We start from the raw sequence: 22,934 nt of genomic DNA, 5'->3' as shown, positions 1-22,934 counted from the left end.
GGAGTTTTAAAGTAAACATTTTGACTGCAGGTCAAGGTAGATAAATAGGCAACCACGTCGGCAATTTTCCTTTATAAGTAGACGAGTCGTTGGGCTGGGCCACCGTTTTAAAAAAAATAAAATCAGACCGGTTAATTTTTATTATTATCCTCTCGATTTTAGGGTTTTGTCATGATTTTTAATGATTTTTTATATATGTAATGATTCGAACTCGATATTTACTTAAACAATACACAAGGTTAAATTACAATATTTATCATGTTCATTTAAAACTTTTATATATTTTTCACTAAATTCAAAAAAATATAATATTTGGTCACTTTTATTTTTATTTAAGATTGATATTTTTGATTCTAGTAATTAAGACGTGGTTATTGATAGTTAACTGTTGTTAGACATTTAGTGGAGTGATGATATAGTGAATTTATAAAATTAAAAAGGGTAAACTATAGAAATGATCACTGAAATTTAAGCAAACTTTCTTTTTTTTCATTAAAGTTTCAAAAATAACAAATTGATCACTAAAACATCAAATAGGTCCTTAAATAAAGATTTTATATTTAATTTATTCTAAAAGCTTTATTTTTTTTGTTTATCATTTGAAATATTGATTGCTTCATGTCTAAGAAAATTAATTTCTAAATTTTTCTTAATTTAAAAAGTATATATATTGGAAAAAATTTTAAAAAAAACTTGAGATAAAATATATATAAATTCATTGTTCAATGACTTATTTAATGTTTTACTGACCAATTTTTTTACTTTTGAAACTTTAGCGTAGAAAAAGAAAATTGTGTAATTTACTCTTTTTAATTTTATAAATTCATTGTTCCATATCAATAATCTGTTAAAAGTCTAACGATTGTTAACTCTCAGTGATCACATCTTAATTAAATAAAAACAAATATTATAAAATATTATGATTTTTTGAATTCAACGAGAAAAAATATATAAAACGTAGTGTTTATTTGTTTCACGAAAAACAAATCTCAGAAAATGATTTTCGCAAAACAAATTATATTTTTTTAAAAACAAATTCTAGAGATCATTTTACATCATCGCCTCGGATGAAATAACGGGCAAGATAAAAATGATAATGGTGAAATTTTGGGCAAGAATTTGTTTTTTTTTTTTGCTCAATAGGGCAAACTATTTTATTAATTAGTCCAATAGGACATATAAACGTTTATTTCAGGATCTACAACATTTGTTATAATATTCAAAAAACTCGTCATGTCAAAGTGATAAGTTTACTCAAATAATATTTTTTATTCAAACTCGTTATGTTGAGGTGACGAGTTTCAATAAAAATATTTTTTTATTAAATTTTATCACATCGATGGAAAAAAATTTGAATAAAAAATATGTTTAATTGAAACTCGTCACTTGACATGACGAGTTCCAAATTACTGTAGCTAATGTCGTAGATCCTTATATAAATTTCTATATACCCTATTGAGCTAATTAATTAGGCTATTTGAAAAAACACCAAGAATTTTGAACCTGCTTGAAACTATTCTAAAAAGGTAAAAGGAAATATTTACCACTAAGTCATGATGCTTAAAACCACCATTAATAGTAGCAAAGAAACTCAAGTTCATATTGTCAAAACAAAGAGATGGAATAAGGTAAAAAAAAATTCTCAAGGTCAAGTCCGAATCCGAACAACGGTGCCGATATCTTCGAGCAAAGATAAAAGAAGAACAAAACGCGACGGTTGAGACGGAAAAGATGGAAAGAACGAAACAAAGGAAAGTTTCTACCATCCCTTCGACACAACAAAGTCTCTCTCGCCATTGGGAAGCCACCCAATTCCATCCATTGATCCTAAAAGGCTAGGTCGATCAGCTAACGCGATGTTGGTCGGGTGACTCGTGGCCTCACCGGTGTCTTTGAAGGACTTACCCTGAAAGTTAAGGACAAAAACATAATTAGCTTAAGCAACAACAATTTTACAGAACCAGAACTTAGAGCGAAAATTTGGGTCCGCACCTGATCGGTTGAGTTCCTAGCACCATCCCACTACAATTCAGTGCAACAATGGCACTTTCCGCCTGTCCAAAAACAGGAGCCAAGTCAAGGCACGAAGCATCGTGTTGGAAAAACTATGATATCGGAAACTAGTAAAGGTATCATACTATTCGTTTTATCAATTCATCAATGTCGTAAAATCTTTTCTATCGTCGTATAAGTAAAAACACATGCACAAGTAAAACCAAGTCAATGTAAAAGAACACCGTAGTGTCTTTAGCAGATCCTGCATTTAGCTGATCTGGAAAAAATCGAAGAAGTTTAAGAATCACGTTAATTGAACAAACCTATTATCGAGTGTCACACAATTATATACGTAAGAAGTTCGGTGGATATTAGACATGGAAAGCTAAATTACAAAGAATATGACCTTGGTATGAGCCATCTGCCATTATGGCTGCAAACTCGCTTACAAGTATATCGGGATGGCTTTCGCATGCAGGCATACCAATAGAAGAGGAACGGTGAAAATACATTAACTAAAAGTTTTGGAATAAGAAACTTCTGTTAAATTCGTCATTTTGAATCCTCTAGAAAACTTCTTATCCTATCCAACAGATTTCCCAAACTCTAAAATCGAATATTATGTCCTGTAAGCGACGGTTGCATCAAGATTCAAAAAGGATATAAAAATAAGCTAATATTCCCAATGTGTAACCGGTTCCTAAGGTTCCGTTTATGTGATCAAGCACTCTCTAAAGATGCTAAATGCAGATAAAATTTCGCAGGCAAAGCAAATAATCTCACACAAAATACTCGCTAAAATCGAGCCTCTTGAGGTTAGGCAAAGCATACATGGAAAATTTTGAGGGGCTAGATTTGCAGTAATAGTTTGCAAAGAGACATGGATGACATATTGCAAATAATGTTCAATAACATGAAAAGAAATGTACTAATTAGAACCCGGGCCAGAAACATAGTTTTCAAAGAATCATAAATAAAATCTGAAACTATATATTATGAACCGAATATTTTTCAACATCAATCCCGAAAACCTGAACTTACCATGACAAATTCGACAAAAGCAATACGAGTTGAATGCACATTGTCCCCTAAAAGCCTCAAGCGAGTGACCTGAGAATTAAAAGCAAATCGTGTCGACCTTCTTTCTGAAAACAGTTGGGAAAAAAAGTACATGTCAATCGTGATATTGATGTTGTACTAACCTCACCGCATGCGGATTCAAAGAAATTCTTCACTTCAGCTTGAGAAACCTTCCATCAAAGAGAATGATTGCGAGTATTAGATCAGCTAAGTTACATCAATTTCTGCAATGATAAAGCTAAAAACTTGGACCCGAGAGTGATTTTGAGACACGGGTATGTTCATATTTTCTAATTTCTTTTACCATATATTTGAGGGAACTTCGAGGGTCATATACCCGGACCCATGTTTGGATATCGGCCAGACACCGGTGCCTCAAGAAAAATGAAGAGTTGGAGTAACTTGGGATAAAAGACAAGAATATCCGTGATAGCAATAAAGGGGTTACCTTCTTGTCAATATTTGTACAATAAACTGTTCTGGTACACATTTCCCTTTCATCTTCGGACTGCAATTGTAGTGAACATGATTACCACGAGTGAGGCTCGAAAGTAAAATATAAAGAGAAACTACACGAGGTATTCAGTAACGATGAAATCACAGAGTAAAATGAAGCCTTCTACAAAACCGAAACAACTAAGTGCCAGAAAGTCGTTCATCCATACCCTAGGGAGAAATGTAGGGTTCACAGGAAGGATGGCAGTTTTTGAAGGCAAGACCCTAACTGGATAAAACCCGAGCATCGTACCACCTAGGTTCAAAGCAGCTCTTGCACCTTCTGTTAAAAGAAAGTTCATAAAGAATGTAACATGTTAATCGATGTACATATTAAGGATAGAGAAGTTTTCTGTATTAGCCGCCTACCTTCATCTGCAAATTCCACAAATGCAAAGCGAAGAACTGAATGTGGATCACCACAAACTCGGCAATCAACAACCTTCAATAATAATTCCCAAACAACCTCAGAAATATAACATATACAGTAATCTGTAGTATCAACCAAAACCTCAACATCCGTTTTTTCTTTCAAGAATAAACAAGATACAGAAAACTCAAAATTACGGAAGTTATTTTGGCATTTTACGGGGGCTCTAAATGAAGTACGAAACTAGAAAAGGCGAACTTGGTGTACTCATGCATGTATTATGCAAACACACAAAACTCTAAAGATGGAAATGATATAAATCAAACATTATTGTAAATTACTCTACGTCAAAATGCAGCATTAACCAGGAACGAGCGAAATTCAAACAAAAGATTTAAAGTCAGCATTTTGAGCTTACTTGTCCACAATTACTAAATAAACCAGCAAGTTGTTCTTCAGTGATCTAGGACAAAGAAATGATTTCCGCAAGTGACTTCTCGAGATTACAATGAAACAATAAAAAATCACTAAAAGAAGCCACTGTTTGCACTTACAGTCTGATCAATATCCGACACATACACCGTTCGCCTAATGCTGTCATCTCTTTCAGCTCGAAAAGCTTTACCATTAAGCTTTCTTTTCCCCTGGTTGTAGTTGTTTCTCCCCTGGAAAACAACAACAACAACAACCACTTACCAAAATTAACATAGGAAAAGAAAAACGAACAAATACGAGTTCGTTAAGTGTCGATATCCGACATAACATTATCCCATATACGACAAGTAGATCGAGAACAGCTAACTCCAATGGCATCAAAGTCCCAACAAGTCAATCAAATTAATAAATAATAATTAGGCCAATTGAAGAAAACCTTAAAATCATTAATGTCAGCAAAACCCAACAATTTTACCAATACAAAGGAGAATCAATCAAAAACTAGTTTAACATGCATAATTGAATTGCCAAGACACAAGAACCAAACTACAAGTTTGAATACATTAGGATTAGAAAACAAGGCAAATCCTAAAACCCCAATTCAGATATGCGGTAAAATAACATTTTCACACAAGACAAAAACAACCCAAAAAAACAAATACTATATAACTAAAAACTATCAAACACTCATCAGTCAAAACCAGAGAAAGAGAAAAGAAAAGTGCAATTTAAAAAAAAAAAGTAGATATGAGTTAAAGAAGAGGAAGAAGGAAATACCCTTCTATTTGAGTAATTCTCATTCCCCTGCTCATTAAGAGGGACCTGATTAGAATCATCAGTTTTGGTGGGATTGTGATGATAATAAGATGGGAAGAATTCTTTGGCCAAAGGATTCAACTTTGTGAACATATCAACAAGTTTTTGAACATTGAATTCCTTTGATTCTGAATTGGATGTTTCAACAACCAAATTGTTGTTTCCATTAGCTACTGCCGCCTCACCTAGATTATCAGCAACTGCAGCCATAGAATCAAAACCCCAAACTCCCCCACAGAGAATAAATGAAAAGCAGGAAAGAAAAAGGAAACCCAGATGATCAAATGAAAATGGGAATTTGCTTTTATTAATTTATTCTCTTTCTCCTTCCTTGAGCAAGAAAGTTCAGAACTTTACAAGCTAAAGAAAAAAAAACAATGGATGCCTAATAATAGATACCCTTTTGAACCAAAAAATTGTCTAGAATGGAAATAAAGTAAAAATGCAGATTGGGTTTACTTATTTGAAATTAAAAATAAATAAAAATTATCTAAAAAACTTTTAAAAATAAAATAATTAGGGCTTTGGAGGATCTGAAAATCTGAAATGGATGATCAAAGAAAGAGAAAAAAAATTGAAGGAATGAACAACAGTTTCTCCTCCTCCCCTTTATTTCTTGTATTTGTTTTAGTTTTACTTTATTTAATAAATAAATAAACTAATTTTTTAAGAGAGAGACAAAATACTTATTATTATTTAAAAAATTAATGTCAAAATTATATTCTTTAGGTGTTTAATTTTTCCTATTTAAAAATAAGTGTTATAAATTATATATGTTTATTATGAATACCTATTTTATCAATTTTTTATAAATTTTTTTAACTTTAAAATACAAAGAATGAAACTTTAAACTTTAAATGTTCAATTTGATTAAAAATATTATAAACACTTAAATGAACAAAAATAATAGTTTGGGGACCTATTTTTGAATAAAACCAATAATAATAATTATAAAGTGAAAGATGTTAGAAATAGGAAAGCTACGGCGGAGCTTAAAACGTAAACGTGACTTAAGGCCTTTTGTTTTGTTCTTATTTTTTAAATTTTAAAATATATTATTCTGTATATTAATTATATCATCATTTATAACTGCCTACTTTTTAGGTTTGTTGGGATTTTAAAATCTATTTATTTTATTTTTCTAAAAAAAACAATTTTTAAAGAAAATTATTATTTAATTATACCTTTTAAGAGTAAACAAGATATTTTAGATTTTTGGGAAAACTATGCATTTAATACCTAAACTATCAGTTTTGTTATATTTTAATATCTAGACAAAAAAAAAAAAATTGTCTGCAACGTTGTAGATATCGTCGAAACATAGCAAACGAGGACATTTGCCGCACCTATTGAAATCAAGTGACACATAGCATGCTTCATATCCAATAAACTCAAACAACACTATTTGATTCGACTTCGATATGGTTTATTTTTTAAAATCGAATCGAATCCAATCAAATTGTTATTATTTTTTTCTCTAGGGATGTGGCACTCTAGTACTTGAGGACATAGATCAAGATGGTTAGAACATTGCTTGTAGTTTTGATGGGAAATCTCAGGATGAAACCGGAAGATCCATAGATTGTGCACTCATCGATTCGAAGATGATTAGAATGAACTTTTATCCGATATGTCCTAATCTGGATCTTACAGTAGGAATAGATCGTCATTCCGACATGGGAACTCTTACGGTTTTATTACAAGATAAAATTGGTGGTTTATATGTAAAATTCGAAGAAGATATGAGTTCAGAAAAGAAGGGAGAATGGGTGGAGATCCCTCCTACTCCTGGTGCCTTGGTCATCAATATTGGCGACATGTTACAGGTACTTATTTAATATCATCTTTTGGGTGTGATTATATCAACTAATTAAATTAAGGGTAAAGTACACAAATCAACTTAACTGAACTCCGAATTCAAATAAACTCAAACTCTAAACCTAATAAAATTTTCCCTAATTATGTATTTCCTTTGTAGGTATTAAGCAATGGAAGGTATAAAAGTACAGAACATAGAGTTCGTACAACGAATACAAGGTCAAGGGTTTCAATACCGATATTTACGACTCCAAATCCAACGGAGAAGATTGCACCATTACCTCAATTGGTGGAGAAAGATGGAATTGTTCATTATAGAGAGTTTTTGTTCGTTGATTAAATGAACAACTTTATGAGAAAACATCATGGTGGTAAGAAATTGGCCGATTTCGCAAAAATTATCGATTGTTAATCGATATCTATAAGATTAAAACACGATTATTTTAAAAAATACCAATAGATTAGAGGGTGAATTATTTGCTCTGAGATACTTTAAGTAGTTGATTTTGTGTGTAAATGTGAAGTTACATGGACAACATTAATTATCTATAATACATACAATGTACGAATTTGACGAATTTTTTGAATCGAAAAGAATGTTTTTTATATAATACAATCAATTGGTTTAGTGAAACGATATATTAAATCTCTCAAATAAATTAATTTTTTTTAATTTTAGCGTTATGGATACAACAAATAAAGTTAAAAGTTTGTAATAGATCTTTTTTTCCCCTCGAGAAACGAAATTATTTTATTATCATCCTCAAGCCACACAAGGACGATAGCCGAGATAGGAATCTCGTTAAAATACCTCCCTAAACCTAAATGAGAGAAAAAGAGTGTCCTGACCTAACCCACAATGAATCAAATACACACATGAATGATTAATAAAGATTAAGAGTTGTACCCAACTGGAAGTTATAAGTACGAACCCTAACAACAGACAAGATTCTGCAGCAAGGCTAGTTCACAACCACAACCACAAAAATGCCACATCAGTGAGCCCCTCAATGAGCAACTCTCGAACATCTTATGCATCAAAGAGGATCAGTTGGCTTGAACATAGCGCCACCCGGCTCTGCAAAACTTGTTCACAGCACGGAGAATATTGCAAGACACCATCAACTAGTTACAGGAACTTTCATCCGTACAAAAGGGAAGACTCCTCGGGCACCTTCTTGAGCTAGGTCGTGTGCTTCTATATTTCTCTCTCTATGAGCAAAAGAAACCTTCCAGGACCGACTTAAACAACTCGCCCTACATTTACCGACTAAACCTTCAAAAGGCTGTGGTGCGCTACTGGGGTTCTCATCCCACCTGGAAGAGGAGAATAATTGGCACGCTTCAAGTATGGCAATCAGCTCAGCACTTAAGAAATCCGAAATTTCGATATTTCTATAAAATTGAATGAGTGTCTCCCCCATGTGGTCCCGGAGAATTCCTCCAATTCCAGCTTCGCCAACGCTGCCATGAACTGCCGCTGCCGCATCCACATTGTATTTCAATTTACCTAATGAAGGCGCAATCCAAGAATCATTTGTTGGTCTTCTCTACTGGTGCAAATTAAAAGATATTGCAGATGGGAATCTTGTAAAGTCATTGAGAGAAATAATCGCCTCCGGCCAATTCTCAGGGTCACTAAATCCACGATACTCTTTACCTCCCAAGCTTTGTTGTTGGATATCACCTCGTTGCGAGTCAACCAAAGGGACCGAACGATGCCTAAAAACGCTAACTGCCATAGAGGATTCACCGACAGTTTTGGCGGCAATGATTCCCATATTAGGAGAAGATTTCTCAAAGCTCTCGGCATAACTAGATTAACACTCTAACATTTGCACCACTCCTGCCAGACAATCCATGATACCTCTCATTAACAAAAATGATGGTCTGATGTTTCTTTTACATTGATGGGGGGACTTAACTGATCACAATTTAATTTTAGGTCCTCAAAATTTAAAATATAACAAGTTCAAGGTACCTTACGTAATTTTCCCTTTCTCGTAAAACCCCCCCGTTAAAACATGCCCAAGAACAAACACGCCGATTACTCCATTTTCTGGAAAAATGGAGATCAAAGATAATCCATCTCCTCAAGGTACTCAATTTCTCGCTTTGTTTTTTTTTAAAAATTATTTACTACTTTTAAGCAAATTCGTTTTATTTTTATTTAATTACAGGTGAAATTGCTGGGATTTTGATTGAATTCTTGGAGGTAGCTATCACTTCAGTTGTTTCCCTCAAAGGAATTTATCCGCCCGGTATATTGTATTACTTCTTTTATTTCTTTGTAGAATTTATGGGTTTTCATATGAATTTCACTCTCCACCAAATTCCGCTGATAAATTTGTGTTGAGATTATATTTAAAAAATTGGGAATTCTCTAGTTCAAGATTACAGTGAATGGGTTTTTTATTAATTGGCAGAACAAAAGTTGGTGCAGTTGGTAGGTTTAGCATTTATCAACAATTTGATCTTTATGCTATTATGAATTTTGCTCTCCATGCTCAAAGTTGCTCTTTTGAGTTTAAATTTACTTCATTTAATATTTATGTTATTCGGATTTGAGTGTGAGTTTTGATGTGATGATTTGTCTTTATTATTAAGTTAATATTATGTACTTTATCCATTACTTGTATTGTAGATTTTGAAAGTTACACTTGGAGGAACTGTATAGCATGATAGTGGTTGAATTTAAAACTAGCCTCGATGGTGTTACCTGGTTGAAAATATACACATTTGGTGTCTAGATTTATTTTTACATTAGTTTCTTGTCTTTAACTCGTGTTGGATGCGTTGTTCAAGGTACTTTCGAGAGGAGGAAGTATATGAATGTCGTCGTACAGAGGGCACGCCATCCTCAGCTAAGAGAATACATCCATTCCGCTGTTTCAGGACTTCTTCCTTTTGTCCAAAAGGTTTGTTTTATTCCTTAAATGTTCAAGTAGTGTTTGTTAATGTCTTGGGGTGTTTGCAATGTTTTTGCAATGATCTGATCTATTTAGAGTTTTGCCAAGTGCAATGCGCCCATGTGTGTCGTATGCTGCATATCACATTCTAGTGTTGCAATGATGTTCTTTGCAGTGTCCCTCATGTTGATTATATGAAGAGAGATTTACTACTTTAAGAGGGATTATTGATTAGGTTTTATTAACTTTGTGAGGGCAAAAACAAACCCGAAATTTTGCAGTTATCTGTTCCAAACAAACATTAATAAAGAGATTTGAGATTAGATTGTTTAACTCGATGATTCAAAAGCCAGCATCACCTATTATGATTTTTTTTTTGGAAAGGTAATGAGTTTTATTGATACCAATGAAAAGCATGCATTGATAATCACCTATTATGAATAAAACCGCAACTCGTTCAACTCAATGCAAAAGATGCATGAACATATACTTTTGCTGTTTAAATTCTGCAAATATGTTTTGTAGGAAGGAAATCTCCATATTATCATATCATCTTTGAACTCGGATAGTGAAGTATATGTAATTTCTTTATAGCTATGTTCCTCGAACGCTTCATTTTTCTTGAAGTATCCATTTCAAATATATATTTGTATCTGACACTCGCACCTATGTCCAATTAACATTAGTTTATAGCTATAGAACTAAGGACTAGCATGAATCTTTGTTACATGGAGAGAATTTTCTCCGATTTCTGTTTTACATCATCAGAGGTAGTTTATTTGTTGCTGTCATCGATCGTATTGAATTCTCTGTGCAGTCCTGGAAATGCTTTCTGATGAAATATTGCTTTTACATTAATACGGGAAACTTACTTGAAATGCTCATCTTTGTAATCTAGGGTTTGGTTGAGAGAGTTGCTGTTATATTTTACAACACGGACAACATTCCCATCGAGAGGTTTATTTTCAAACTAACAGTTAATCAATCTTTCGGCTCGCATGTGGAAGAAAGCGATCTAGAATTCTCTCTTCGATCATTCTTGATCAAACTTTCGGTTTCCCGGCCCCTCACAACAGTTCTTCCCCGCGGTAAGTTTAACTAAGCATAGCATATCAAAGTTTAACATGCTTATTCGGTCTATGCGATAATATATAGATTCCTGTTATCTAGTAGGAGCTATCTGTGTTGGTATTTTACAGATTGCAAGTGGGAGATCACGGCTTACTTCCGCGCACTCCCTCAGGTTAGTGCAAGCAAGGATGCAGAGATGTGGATCCCAACTGACACCAAACAGTGGCAACAACCTCCATTAATAACTCCGATCAAGTCGATGAACAGTGAACCTCTGGGTTTGCAGTTATACTTGGAACACCCTAGCCCATCTGAACTGTTGTCTGGGTAAATATGGTGTGAGTCTGAGACATTATACTTCTCTATTTGTGCCTGATGTTGGAGACAATTTGAACATAATCAAGCTCATCAATTTTGGATTGAGAAGCTGATCTCAAACTTTTGGAATGGGGAAGCAAAAAAAAACATGGCATATAAGAATGGAAATTGGGTGGACAACATGTTATATTTAAGAGATTAGGCTGCAAATACATAGTGTTAGATGAATATTCATCGACCGATTTACATGTGTATTTGATTATGTTATTTGTATTCGATGAATATTCATCGACAGATTTACATGTGTATTTGATTATGTTATTTTGACTCTTCATTTGAGATATTCAATTACTCTTGCAAGTTTCTTGGGCGTTAAGATTAGTCAAGTTGCTTAAGCTCGATTCAACAAAGAAAGAAATGAATTTTTTTCGATCGAATTTGAGTAACTAGTATAAATATCTCACTTACATCCCGACTCAAATATGAGAGAGAGGGAACAGAACTATTAGAATTCGAACCCCAAATCAAGACCAAGTCATAAAAAGAACACTCAAGTTATTAAAATCAAATGATTCCTATTTCTCCATTTCTTGCCTGAAAAACTCAAACATGGAGAAAAACTACATATAGAATTGAGGGAGGACAGACAACGTACTCGTTCGGTTCCCAAGGGGCCGGTATTTGGCAAAAGGCTACAAACCACCTAGTCAAGATCTTGCAAACCGAGCAGGATCAACATAGTTGAGGACAACGGACATATGAAGTTACAACAGGGATTCCTGTGGACATGAAAACATATCAGAAGTCAAAAGACACGGTAAAAAAGTCGAGAAATTAGTATGACTTGTTCTCAAGATGGGTTAAAGTCTATATTGCTCCGACATTTCATTTTTTATTGAAGAATTTGTTTCCGACTTATAGGTACGAGAATATGACTTTCAAAGATTCTCCATATACATGAAAAGCTTAGAAAAATACGAACAAAACATATATGTATCCGGCACTCATATCCAATTCCGAGCAACATACGTAAAATATGGGGTTACGCTGTATGACGACATTCGAAGAACCAAACAATTGATTGGTAATCTCCGTCTCAGTAGGGGTATGACATTAAAGAGAATCTCAACTCAAAGAAAGGGTGAGGTACCAATGTCGTCAACGAAAAGTGCATTTTATGAGATAAATTATAATTGAAACACATTGAATCAATGGACAATGAGTTATGGGGAAAAAAATCCCAGAATACCAAACAGTGCTACTACTTCGATCAACATCCAATGCTCATAACTATTATGTCATAATAACGCAATCAGGTCGATTCAAAACCAGTTTACACTAATCAGTAAGTTCAATAAAAACAAGGGATAAATGCAGTAAACTTCTCATGGTATTAGTATTGATTGCACCATAGATGCTATGAACATGAAAACTAAATTGCACTTCGATTAATGCTTGTGTAAGAGTAATGAAACATGACCAAGACGTACAGTTACAGTTTGTCAACCGTTGACTGGCCTGTCCCGGTTCCGTTAGCCTTAATTCCATGTTATTGTCATGAGTTGCTGTCCAATCGGGTTCATACGCTTCGAGAAAACCAATCTTTGCCTTATTAGGTAGATCGTGGGGATGAACAAACGGCACCCCATGAGGCCATCCGATTTCCATTCTGATATTGGCACAAGGGCTATCAAGTCCATGAATGTGGTTCTCGCACTCTTTTAGGCTACAAAACCTTAGTTTGATGCCCTTCTTATCTGCAATATCCTGAACCCTTTCCTTAAGCACTCTTTGTGCCTCGAGACGTAATCTCTTGGAAGGAGGCAGAGGTTTGCATCGTGTATTGCTCTTCCGTCTTCTCATCAAGGGCTTCATAGATCCTATACCAGCATTTCATTCATCCAAGGACCTGTTGTTAAAAGCTTCCCACTAAGGCTATTCGGACAAAAGAATAACACGGATAAGCAGACATCAAGATAGCTTCGCAAACCAAATAGACAAAAGTATCATTTGGGTGAAACCGTTAAAAACCCCATCATCTCATCTTTTGACTTTCGAGTAAAAATTATGGATTCAACAGTCTAGAATATACCTAGTAGACAAATTTAAAAATAATAAGAAGTTCAAGCATTTCAATCCACTCTTAAGGATATCTATCGCGATAAACTATCGATATAATAGTCCGCTAGCCTAGTTGGGGAGGGTAAAAGGATCACAAGGAGATTTGATCAATAAAATCTGAACAAATGCATATAGGTCACAGCATTGTTTCTGACACTGACATACCTTAATACTTCTCGGTGAGGGAACTAAATTTTCAGTGAGGATTGACTGCTTATAACTACAAAAAATAATGCAGAACGAATTAAGAAATACTGCTTACCGTCTTGAACTGTTGGGAAACTGAAACTCTGGAAAGCGTTTCGATTAAAGAGCTGATCTGTAGGATGTGATCTCTGCATGAAGTCATCCACCGGTATAGGAAGCTGGAACTGAGCTTCAACCCCATGACCAGCAGCTCTCATCTCTGAACAACTGAGACTTGTCATAGATTTTGGCATGAGCTTAAAGACCAATGAGCATCTTCCATATATGTTACCCGGCATATTATTATTCTCGGTTTGATGGAGTCCAGGATTTACGTAACCTGCAGTTGCTTGGTAAAGTGCAAGTCCAGGATATACAACAGCTTCTTGGGGACCAAGGTCCCAATCAACGAGAATCCACTGACCATGAAAATCCCGTACATGAAAACCCGCCTTATCAGGCTTAACAATGGATATTAAGCTTTTATCGACCTGGTGCTCATGGTCAGGGAACATGATCAATTGACTATCATCCTGTGTTGTTAAATTGTGGTTTTGTGCCCCAGGAAACGAAGGCCTTCCATGACAGCACACGGATAATACTGAAGAAGATATTTCCCGGCTTCTTAAGGGTACATTATCGAGTATTTCTGTAAAAGGAGAGCTACGCAAGTTCATGTAATAGCTGATCGCATCCAGTACATCTCGAGCTGCCTTACCAAGCAAGCCAAATATGTCAGGCAAACCACCTGGGGGAAACTCCATTCCAGAGCTGGGCTCTGCAGGAGTTATGCTAGGTCGGTAATCATATGTTTCTAGCCATTGTTGGGGATCAGCATAGTAACCAGTTGTTTTGCACCACTCACAAGAATCATTTGCGTGAATCAACTCCGAGGATGGGTATGCTTCTTTTTGTTGGAAGTAAAGGTGGGCAGAATCTAAACCGGATCTCAAAAGAGCTCCATCACTTGTCGGAAACTGAATGATGGCAGCCGAAAATTGAGCAAGAGATTGCGATAAAGTTGAGACTGATAACTTGTAAGAGTCTGAAGGAAGGCCTTCAGAAGGTACAAGATCGGTCAGCTTCACACGACCCAGAGATGGCAGGCCATTGCCTGCCATTAAAATCGCTCAGCTCACCAGTTATGTAAGTTTCAACAAATAGCAATGACCTATCAACAATAAAAATCAAAATCAGCATAATTCAAAGGCCTTAAGACATTAACCATCATCCGTCAAACAGGAAATAAAAAGTGAATAAGACAATTTTAACCATCATAAAGCTAAACATTTTAAGACTGAAGAGAAAGATACAGCACCACAAACAATTAGAAGCACCGAAAGTTATTCCAGACAGTTCAGCATTGGCAAAAATAGTCAACTAAAAGCATTTCTTAGACTGCATACCCCATTTAATCGGAAAAAAAAGCTGTGGACTCGATGTCCTAGGAAGGATGAAAATTGGCTGTTGAAATAATATCCAAAGTGAACAAGCACAATGATTAAAAAAAAATCACATATAACAACTTCCAACACCGGTTGAAACCATTGCTTCCTACAAGAAGGCTGAAGAAACAAAAACAGTCAAAGTATCCAAAAGATGAATATAGAGCATGAAAATGCTTTACTCATTTCAAAATTTCATAGTGAATAATCAATGGAAACTATATTGACATAGATTTCCGCAATTGCAGCTACAATAATCCAAGTTAATTTTTATACCAAATCGCAGGATAAGTTTCATAATTAATTTTAGAACATTGCAAAAATTTCACTTCTATGAACTTAATTATACATCTAAAATTAAAACCGATTCCCAAAGGTCTCAAGTTTGAGCACCAGACACTGCAAGGATGTTGAACTTTCATTGTCAAATTGTTGATAATCTTTAGAATAGATACTATCTTGTAATCACCCTATATCAATAATAATAAAAAAAATCCTCAATTACATTTACAATGAAAGGCCGGCAAAAGAGAAATGGACTTGCATTGGAATTTAAAATTTTATAATTAAAGGGAAAACAAAATAAAACCCAATTCATAAAACCAACCAAAAATTAAAAGAGATAAATAAGCATCAAAGACCAAGCCACGAAAATTACACTTCCCAATTTAGGGGAAAATAAAGTTCTCGCCTTTCAACGATCGAAGCGAGGTAGTTAGTCGAAAGCTGAAATAGCTAAAACTGTGACTGTCACGCTACGAAAGTGGGTTAGGGAAGATTGAATTTTCTCGGGAAAACGGCAGCAAATTGCCAGATTCTTTCGTTCGTCAATTGAAGATGTTCATCATCGGCCTTTCTTTGTTAGATTTGGGCTTAGAAGAGATTATTCAGCTAGTTTACAAGCACATTTTTTTGGGGTTATTAGTCCATATATTATTATATTAAGGGTAAACTACATTTGATACCACCAAACTTTAGACATTACATCGTTTATACCAATAACTTTAAATTTTATCAATTATAGTACTAAATTTTGATTTTCGTTTCAATTATACCATTAAACCGTTAAATCGCTAACGAAATGATGATGTGGCTGATTGTTTCCCACGTGACTGACACTTACGACGTGAACAACTCACCAAAACGACATCGTTTTGATCTGGATGTTAACGACTTAACAGCCCAATGGTATAATTGAATTGGAAATCAAAGTCCAGTGATATAATTGAAATTGAAAGTTCAATGGTATAAATGATACATTGACCAAAGTTCAGTGGTATCTGGTGTAGTTTACCATTATATTAATTATGAATTTAATTCAAGTACTGATTTTTTTCTTTAAAAATTTTATTTGTGAGAAGTTTTTCTTTAAAATTTTTGATCTTAATCTAGATAATAAAAGTATTAATATAATTAAATTATGATATTTTATAATAATCAAATTTAAAAATAATGATTAAATTGATAATTCATACAAATTATAAGAATTAACAGTAATTTTTTATATAATTAATAGTAAAATGTAATTTATAGTTTGGGGGTGGAAGTAATTTTGAGAATAATCTACGAGGGAAAGAAAATTTTGAAAAATATAGGTGTTTCAGAATTATTTTCGGATTTAAAACATTTGTTACATTGCACATGAAACTCGTTACCCCCACATGATGAGTTTTACAACATATATGAAAAAAAATTTAAAACTTATCATACGAAATGGAACAAAATTATGTGAAATTGATTACATCAACATGACGAGTTTTAATTTTTTAATATATTTTTTGGAACTCGTTACAACCACGTGATGAGTTTCACGTACATTATAGCAAATGTCTTAGATCCTAAAATAATTATCAAACACTCCTAATTTTCAAAAGAAATTTCCCACCTGGCTTATATAGCCAACGAATTCGTTTTGAGTGATTATAAGGTAATATCGGTTAATAATTTTCTTAATTTATTGAAAAAAAATATCTTTTACAAGTTTGCTCGAATTCAGAACCTTTAAAAATGATAACATTCTTTTTTACGACTAAATTCACTTGATGAATTCTAAAAGAATAAATACTTAATTGCAAAAAAAAAGTTAGATGCCAAACTTTTTATAAATGCTAAAGCTATAACCAAAAAGTTATATTCACCCACGTCGATATCATTCAATTTTTTTAAAAAATAATTAATTTTATCATTATATTTTTTTTATTTCACTCATGTTGGCCATTCCAAATTAAGTTCTAACATTGTTTTTTTTCCTTGATAAATTTATGTAAAAAATATATAAAAATAATATATCTCAATTTCACGTTAATTAAACAATGAAGATTATATCTTAAAGTATAATTCGGTGTTTAAAAAATTTTTCGCTGATAATACGTGTTTAATATTTTTTTTCATTATACTTCTTATGTGTCTACCTTTATATTTTTATTTTTTTTAATAATAAAAAAATTATTTTTTAAAGAAAAAGAAAAAAAATTAAAACCCTCTTGTTGTCCCTATCTCTCCCATCCTCCACTTCTAACGGTGAAGGGTCACCAACAGTTGGATTTTGTTCGAAACAGGACGAAGAACCCAATGATGACGGCCGTGTAACATACGGATGGCTGTAATTGTCAAAAATCGTCGGGAAAAAAACAAAAAAACTAGAAATCCAACAATCCTTCGCCGCGGTTTTCACAATGATCGACACAGTTTCACGATTGGTGAGATATTGGATTTTGATCGCGACGACGGGAAAATTTTGATAATGTCAACGATGACGACCATAGACCGAAGATGGCAAATCAACGACAAAAGACGTAAAATTTAGGAGTGTTTTGTTTTTTCAATTATAATTTAAAGTTTTTTTAAATAAAATAAATTTTGAAATTTTATATACGTGACACATGTCAGATAACGGATGTTAAGGTCCAGATACCTAAAAGTAGAACGTTATACACCTATCGTTAGTAAAAAAAAAATTTAGACACCAAATCGTATTTTGAAGTATATTTTAAGCTATAAAAAAAATGTATTAAACCTATATAAATCTATGCATCGACAATAAATCGAGCATGTAATTATATAAAGTGTCAAACCAATCTACCAAAGCTTCAATAATGCCCTGATTCACTAGACGATACGACGTTAACTAATTCAATTTGAAATGGATAATCTATGAAAATAAACATAAAATTCAATAACAAATTCGATATGTATAATCTCTGTAAATGGACAATTTTTTAATGTTTGAATTAAGCAAATACTAAACATATAAATCCGACAGTCGAATTAAGCAAATATTACTAAAATGTAAGACACTAATCATTGTCCAAGTTGATATCAAAATCTTTCAATGGCAATTTAAACAAAAAAATGGACATCAAGAGAGTACCTGCTTGAATGTGGAGGCTACAGTCAGCCAAAAACACGTTAATCCGATCAAAACCGAAGCCGATCGGCAATCAGTTCATCTTATATTGCGTATCGGCAACTCCTCTGATGTTGTACAAATCCAAATGAAACCAAGCAACCTATCAAATGGTGTTTTATGAACTTCAGTTCCCTATATCGAGATATAAAAACAATCTAGATCACTCGTTCATCTTAAAGTATGAATATCCGATACACGTCAACATGTTTCGAATATAGACGATACAGAAAGCATCTTATTATTCCATGTTATCTATGGCCCTTGACACCAGTGCCTCATTCACAAGACAGCAAAAGGAAAATGGCCTTGAGGATTTGAGTAACATGCTATGTTTACCCAAACTAGAAGAGTGTCGGATACCGGAATGTGTCCGACAAGACACACAATTCATGAACTGATATCATGTCCTACATATATCGAGTGTTGGTCAAATAATAGCAGCCGATGGCTGCTTGAATTTCGAAGGTGGGGGGCTGCCTTAAATTTCAAAGTTAGGCAGCGAATATTTTTGAATTTAAGCAAGGGTTAATTATAGTCATTAAACTTTAGGGTATTTTCAAAGATTAGTCCCTAAGTTTCAACTATAAATACCATAGCTCATTTAGCTTCAAAATCATCTCAAAATCATTTCTTTCTCCCATTACTAGAGAGCTTTCTTGTGAGTAGTGAGTATTTTGTAAACACCTGTAAATTTTCTCTTTTAGTAAATGATCTGCAGCAGTCCGGAGACGTAAGCAAGTTTGGCTGAACTCCGTTATCAATTTCGGGTATTATTTTTCCGCTTTTATTTCGCATTCTCACTAATCTGGTTATAGAGAAATTACTCATGTTACTCTGTTTATTTTCCAACAACTGGTAATCAAAGCTTTTGGTTGTGAATTTTGTCAATTTTTTGCAAAGTTACTATTTATTACTATTCACATGCATAGTGAATTTCGTGAATAGTAAAATTTTGTCGGTGATACGAATTTGTCGACGGAGGTGTTTTAATACACGGTGGTTCGCAAGAATTGTCAGAAACGATCCAAACGAAGCCAGATTCGAGTGGGAGCGATGGCTGCAGACGGAGAGAATGTGAAAATTGAAAAGTTCGATGGTGCGGACTTTGGCTTTTGAAAGATGCAGATTGAAGATTTTTTGTACCAGAAAAATCTATATCAACCTCTCTCAGGAAAACAACCAGAGGGCTTGAAGAATGAAGAATGGGCCCTTCTCGACAGACAAGCCCCCGGAGTTATCCGACTGACGTTATCCCGCAATGTTGCTTTCAACAAAGAAAGGAAAAGACCACGGCGGGTCTTATGGCGGCTCTCTCCAGTATGTATGAGAAGCCATCGGCCTCAAACAAAGTGCACTTGATGAGGCAATTATTCAATTTGCGGATGACGGAAGAGGCATCGATGGCACAACACCTAAATGAACTCAACACAATTACAACCCATTAGAGTTCAGTGGAAATTAATTTCGATGATGAAGTTCGAGCTTTAATTCTCTTATCATCTCTACCAGATAGTTGGAATGCTACTGTTACAGCAGTCAGTAGCTCTTAGGGAAACAACAAATTAAAATTCGACGATGTTAGGGATCTGGTACTGAGCGAAAAAATTTGAAAGAGAGAATCGGATGAAGCATCAACCTCCTCAGCCTTGCACACGGAGTCCAGAGGGAGAACTTCATAAAGAAATTCAAATCGTGAAAGATCCAAATCCAGAAAGAGAAAATCAAGAACATGAAATAAAAATTTTACCTGTTATAATTGTGGCAAGAATGGTCACTTTAAAAGAGATTGCCGAGCACCGAAGAAAAATACCGGCGCACAGAAATCTGCCAACGTGACAGAGGAGATGGGTGATGCCATGATTCTAAACGTTAACAGTCCGATTGAATCATGGATCTTGGATTCAGGGGCATCTTTACACTGCACCCCATGCCGAGAAATCATGGATAACTATGTTAGTGGTGATTTTGGGACGGTTCATCTAGCTGATGATGAAACCTTGAAGATCGTCGAAAAATGAGACATCCGACTAAAGTTGCCAAACTAGATCACCTGGACGCTGAAAGGAGTGAGACATATTCCTGGCCTAAAAAGAAATCTGATTTCTGTAGGACAACTTGATGGAGAAAGTTATAGTACAATCTTTTCAGGCTGTGAATGGAAGATTACCAAAGGAGCACTCGTCATTGCTCGTGGTAAGAAGGCTGACACTCTCTATGTAACCTCAAACTTAGAGAATATCATTGCTACAACAGATGCTGATGGAAAATCAAACTTATGGCACCAAAGGCTTGGTCATATGAGCGAGAAAGGGATGAAGACACTTTTGTCAAAAGGGAAGCTACCGGATCTAAAGAATGTAGATGTCGGACTATACGAGGATTGCATCTTTGGCAAACAAAAGAAAGTCAGTTTTGCAAAAATTGGCAAGACACCCAAGGCAAAAAATTTAGAGTTGGTTCATACTGATGTATGGGGACCATCTCCAGTTCCATCCCTTGCAGGCTCACTATATTATGTCACCTTATTCGATGATTCAACAAGGAAGGTGTGGGTTTATTTTTTGAAGAAGAAATCAGAAGTCTTTGATACCTTCAGAAAATAGAAGGCAATGGTGGAAAAAGAGACTGGTTTAAAAGTCAAGCGGTTGAGGTATGATAATGGAGGAGAGTACAGAAATAGTAGATTTAGAGAATTTTGCGCAAACAATGGAATCAAGATGGAGAGAACAGTTCCCATGACACCGCAGCAGAATGGCGTAGCAGAGCGCATGAACAGAACTCTGAATGAACGTGCCAAAAGCATGAGGATACACGCATACTTGCCCAAATTGCTATGGGCTGAAGCTATCAACACTGCAACTTACCTGATCAACCGTGGGCCCTTAGTTCCTTTGGATGGCAGTGTCGTAACCCGTTTTCGTCCGGGCACGAAATATTATACTTGGCAGGGAAATTGATGTGAATAAATATATTTTTTCTTAAAATAATTTGGGAGTCGCCATCGACCTTTTGGATCAGGTAGATCGAATACCTAAAAATTATTTTTTTAAAAGAGTTTTAAGAAAACATCAATTAAAAAAAATGAACTGATCTGCGTTTTATAACCAAAAATTCGTTCTTTTTAATAATAAAAAGGATTCGTGGTCGGTTACGTTTAGGGAAGGATTAGCACCCCTACAACGCCCAAAATTGGTACTTTTTAATTATAAATTGTCTCTATTATTAAAATTTAAAAATTCAAAAATATATTTAATTTATAATCCTATTATTTCAAAATTATATATAAAAAATATTTATTTATTTAAAAATATCAGAAAAGAACTTCTAGGTACCTTAAGACAGCTCTTTTCTTTGATATTGATAAATATTAATTTAAATAATATTGTTTAATTTTTAATTTTAAAATATCAGAATAGGACATCCAGTTGTATTAAGACTGTCCTTTTCTTCTATATTAAAAATAAATATTTAAAAATTACTACTTATTATATATATATTTATGAATACATAAAAATATTTAAAAATATAAATAAAAATACCACTAAAACAATATATTTTAAAAACAGTAAAATAAATGAAAACATATAAAATAAATGACTAAATTACAGTAAAAATAAAATTAAAAATCTAATTCATAATTAATCAAAATTATAAGGATTAAACATGCTATTTCTTTATTTTATTTATTTAGTGACTAAAATAAAATTATCTAAAATTCGGATATTAGAATAAAATAAATTAAAAATATAAACTAAGGATTAAAATATTATTTATTAAAATTAAGGGATTAAATCTGTTATTTATCCTAAATATATTATTTTAATATAAAGGACTAAAATAAAAGAAATTAAAATTAAAGATCTGAATTAAAATATTATAAAATCAATTTAGTGACTAGAATGTAAAAATTACAAATTGGAATGGCTTCGGACGGGGTTTACCCTTTGTGAAATTACAGAAATACCCTCCCCAAAACGACGTCGTTCGGGAGAGGGTATTTATAACCTAAACCGGCTGGCCCTACGGGCCAGCTTCTCATTTCCTTTTCTCTGTTCTCTCTCTAGCTTCCCTCATCGGAGGGAAGCCGGTCACCGGACGGCAACCGTGTGCCGCCGTGACTGTCATCGCCGGCCACCGCATCCGGTGGCCGGAAAATTTTATTTTTTTACCGTTAAATAGATCGGAACGTCCTAAGGACGTTTCCGGTGCTCTTTTTCCTTAAAAAGCTCCTAATCGGAGCAAATCTACAAAAGTACCTTCGGTTTTTGTTGTATCCGGCGACGGTTGGGGTCCTCCGATGACAGTAAGTTTCTCTTCTTTCTTTTCCTTTTCTTTCTTTTCTGTCTCTTTGCTGAGTGGTTGTTGAGATCGTTGGTATATATATATTTTTTTGTATCTTGTTTCTCTGTATCTCTCTCTGTGTTCTTGTTTCTGTCTCCGTCTCTCCTTTTTTTGCAGGTTCGGGT

The 22,934-nt window shown here is 34.1% G+C and overlaps 3 protein-coding genes and 1 pseudogene across 4 annotated transcripts; 2 read left to right on the top strand and 2 right to left on the bottom strand.

Annotated features, from left to right (window-relative positions):
- Positions 1-1,576: 1,576 nt before the first annotated feature.
- On the bottom strand, positions 1,577-5,552 carry LOC120212135 (polyadenylate-binding protein-interacting protein 9-like). 2 transcript variants are annotated; one of them, XM_039210548.1, is made up of 10 exons: positions 5,153-5,552; positions 4,495-4,605; positions 4,359-4,403; positions 3,940-4,012; positions 3,741-3,853; positions 3,524-3,583; positions 3,198-3,245; positions 3,037-3,105; positions 1,993-2,054; positions 1,577-1,906 (listed from the first exon to the last, which is right to left on the bottom strand). In XM_039210548.1, exons 1-10 carry the CDS (start codon positions 5,399-5,401, stop codon positions 1,849-1,851), a joined length of 888 nt encoding a protein of 295 aa, XP_039066479.1. In that variant the 5' UTR covers positions 5,402-5,552; the 3' UTR covers positions 1,577-1,848. The 2 variants fall into 2 exon arrangements, with proteins under 2 accessions (XP_039066479.1, XP_039066480.1); XM_039210549.1 differs by lacking the exon at positions 4,359-4,403.
- An 81-nt stretch (positions 5,553-5,633) lies between these two features.
- LOC120212130 lies at positions 5,634-7,421 on the top strand (annotated as a pseudogene).
- Positions 7,422-9,066: 1,645 nt separating this feature from the next.
- Positions 9,067-11,507, top strand: LOC120212134 (DNA polymerase zeta processivity subunit-like). Its single transcript, XM_039210547.1, has 5 exons — positions 9,067-9,107; positions 9,190-9,270; positions 9,815-9,927; positions 10,817-11,006; positions 11,118-11,507. The coding sequence occupies exons 1-5, from the start codon at positions 9,077-9,079 to the stop codon at positions 11,318-11,320; spliced, it is 618 nt and encodes a 205-aa protein (XP_039066478.1). The 5' UTR covers positions 9,067-9,076; the 3' UTR covers positions 11,321-11,507.
- A 201-nt stretch (positions 11,508-11,708) lies between these two features.
- LOC120212127 lies at positions 11,709-15,338 on the bottom strand. Its single transcript, XM_039210545.1, has 4 exons — positions 15,021-15,338; positions 13,691-14,785; positions 12,798-13,187; positions 11,709-12,086 (listed from the first exon to the last, which is right to left on the bottom strand). Coding segments are annotated over exons 2-4 (1,437 nt in total). The 5' UTR covers positions 14,736-14,785; positions 15,021-15,338; the 3' UTR covers positions 11,709-12,084.
- Between the last annotated feature and the right edge of the window lie 7,596 nt (positions 15,339-22,934).

This window comes from Hibiscus syriacus, unplaced genomic scaffold, assembly GCF_006381635.1.
Source record: "Hibiscus syriacus cultivar Baekdansim isolate YM2019G1 unplaced genomic scaffold, ASM638163v2 tig00109997_pilon, whole genome shotgun sequence".
Classification (NCBI taxonomy): Eukaryota; Viridiplantae; Streptophyta; class Magnoliopsida; order Malvales; family Malvaceae; genus Hibiscus; species Hibiscus syriacus.
Note: the sequence above shows the minus strand (reverse complement) of the source record. Positions and strands in the feature narration are given on the sequence as shown.